This window comes from Emiliania huxleyi (genome assembly GCF_000372725.1).
Source record: "Emiliania huxleyi CCMP1516 chromosome Unknown EMIHUscaffold_202, whole genome shotgun sequence".
Classification (NCBI taxonomy): domain Eukaryota; phylum Haptophyta; order Isochrysidales; family Noelaerhabdaceae; genus Emiliania; species Emiliania huxleyi.
In genome coordinates, this window is record NW_005200580.1 from 7,384 (window position 1) to 9,776 (window position 2,393).

At 54.3% G+C, this 2,393-nt stretch overlaps 1 protein-coding gene across 1 annotated transcript in view; it reads left to right on the forward strand.

Moving 5' to 3' along the window:
• EMIHUDRAFT_365969 (hypothetical protein) overlaps positions 1-703 on the forward strand; it is a 1,815-nt gene extending 1,112 nt beyond the window's left edge. The window contains exons 4-6 of the mRNA XM_005781377.1: positions 1-13; positions 252-274; positions 497-703. Coding sequence (XP_005781434.1) covers positions 1-13; positions 252-274; positions 497-543 — 83 coding nt within the window. The 3' untranslated portion in view covers positions 544-703. The remainder of the gene's footprint in view (positions 14-251; positions 275-496) is intronic.
• Positions 704-2,393: the final 1,690 nt, after the last annotated feature.

Consider the following 2,393-nt stretch of genomic DNA (forward strand, 5'->3'; position numbering starts at 1 on the left):
AGTTCAAGCAGCTGCACGGCACGCTAGAAGCGGAACACGCGTCTTTCTTTTCTCCCAACTAGCGCTCGAGAGGGCCGCGTACTCAACCGCACTCCGCACCCCCCCCTCGTACTCACGCGGTGCTCTGAGTACGCTGCACAGTACCATCTCTGACCTCGGTGCGCACGCGGCACGGCACTGTGACGGTACTGTACTGACCTCGGTGCGTACGTGGCACGGCACCATTCTCTGACCTCGGTGCGGCTCTTCAGGTATGGCACGCTCGGACTCTCCGGCTTCGCCAACCCGCTCTCCTCGCCGTGCGCGCGGCCAACTCATTAATTGAGCAGTGGTTAGTTCACTGCTTAGGCCTCGCCAGCCCGCTCTCCTCTACATACGCGCGGCCAACTCATTAATTGAGCAGTGGTTAATTCACTGCTTAGGCCTCGCCAGCCCGCTCTCCTCTACATACGCGCGACCAACTCATTAACTGAGCAGTGGTTCATTCACTGCTTAGGCCTCGCCAGCCCGCTCTCCTCTACATACGCGCGGCCAACTCATTAATTGAGCAGTGGTTAATTAATTGCTTAGGCCTCGCCAGCCCGCTCTCCTCTACATACGCGCGGCCAACTCATTAATTGAGCAGTGGTTCATTCACTGCTTAGGCCTCGCCAGCCCGCTCTCCTCTGCATACGCGCGACCAACTCATTAATTGAGCAGTGGTTAGTTCACTGCTTCTAGGCCTCGCCAGCCCGCTCTCCTCTACATACGCGCGACCAACTCAATAAGTGAGCAGTGTTTAGTTCAGTGCTTAGGCCTCGCCAGCCCGCTCTCCTCTACATACGCGCGACCAACTCAATAATTGAGCAGTGTTTAATTCAGTGCTTAGGCCTCGCCAGCCCGCTCTCCTCTACATACGCGCGACCAACTCAATAATTGAGCAGTGGTTAATTCAGTGCTTAGGCCTCGCCAGCCCGCTCTCCTCTACATACGCGCGACCAACTCATTAATTGAGCAGTGGTTAATTCAGTGCTTAGGCCTCGCCAGCCCGCTCTCCTCTACATACGCGCGACCAACTCATTAATTGAGCAGTGGTTAATTCAGTGCATAGGCCTCGCCAGCCCGCTCTCCTCTACATACGCGCGACCAACTCATTAATTGAGCAGTGTTTCATTCACTGCGTAGGCCTCGCCAGCCCGCTCTCCTCTACATACGCGCGACCAACTCATTAATTGAGCAGTGGTTAATTCACTGCTTAGGCCTCGCCAGCCCGCTCTCCTCTACATACGCGCGACCAACTCATTAATTGAGCAGTGGTTAGTTCACTGCTTAGGCCTCGCCAGCCCGCTCTCCTCTACATACGCGCGGCCAACTCATTAATTGAGCAGTGGTTCATTCACTGCTTAGGCCTCGCCAGCCCGCTCTCCTCTACATACGCGCGACCAACTCATTAATTGAGCAGTGGTTGATTAATTGCTTAGGCCTCGCCAGCCCGCTCTCCTCTACATACGCGCGACCAACTCATTAATTGAGCAGTGGTTAATTCACTGCTTAGGCCTCGCCAGCCCGCTCTCCTCTACATACGCGCGACCAACTCATTAATTGAGCAGTGTTTAATTAATTGCTTAGGCCTCGCCAGCCCGCTCTCCTCTACATACGCGCGACCAACTCATTAATTGAGCAGTGGTTAATTCACTGCTTAGGCCTCGCCAGCCCGCTCTCCTCTACATACGCGCGACCAACTCATTAATTGAGCAGTGGTTAATTAATTGCTTAGGCCTCGCCAGCCCGCTCTCCTCTACATACGCGCGACCAACTCATTAATTGAGCAGTGGTTGATTAATTGCTTAGGCCTCGCCAGCCCGCTCTCCTCTACATACGCGCGACCAACTCATTAATTGAGCAGTGTTTAATTCACTGCTTAGGCCTCGCCAGCCCGCTCTCCTCTACATACGCGCGACCAACTCATTAATTGAGCAGTGGTTAATTCACTGCTTAGGCCTCGCCAGCCCGCTCTCCTCTACATACGCGCGACCAACTCATTAATTGAGCAGTGGTTAATTAATTGCTTAGGCCTCGCCAGCCCGCTCTCCTCTGCATACGCGCGACCAACTCATTAATTGAGCAGTGGTTAATTAATTGCTTAGGCCTCGCCAGCCCGCTCTCCTCTACATACGCGCGACCAACTCATTAATTGAGCAGTGGTTCATTCACTGCTTAGGCCTCGCCAGCCCGCTCTCCTCTACATACGCGCGACCAACTCATTAATTGAGCAGTGTTTAGTTCACTGCTTAGGCCTCGCCAGCCCGCTCTCCTCTACATACGCGCGGCCAACTCATTAATTGAGCAGTGGTTCATTCACTGCTTAGGCCTCGCCAGCCCGCTCTCCTCCACATACGCGCGACCAACTCATT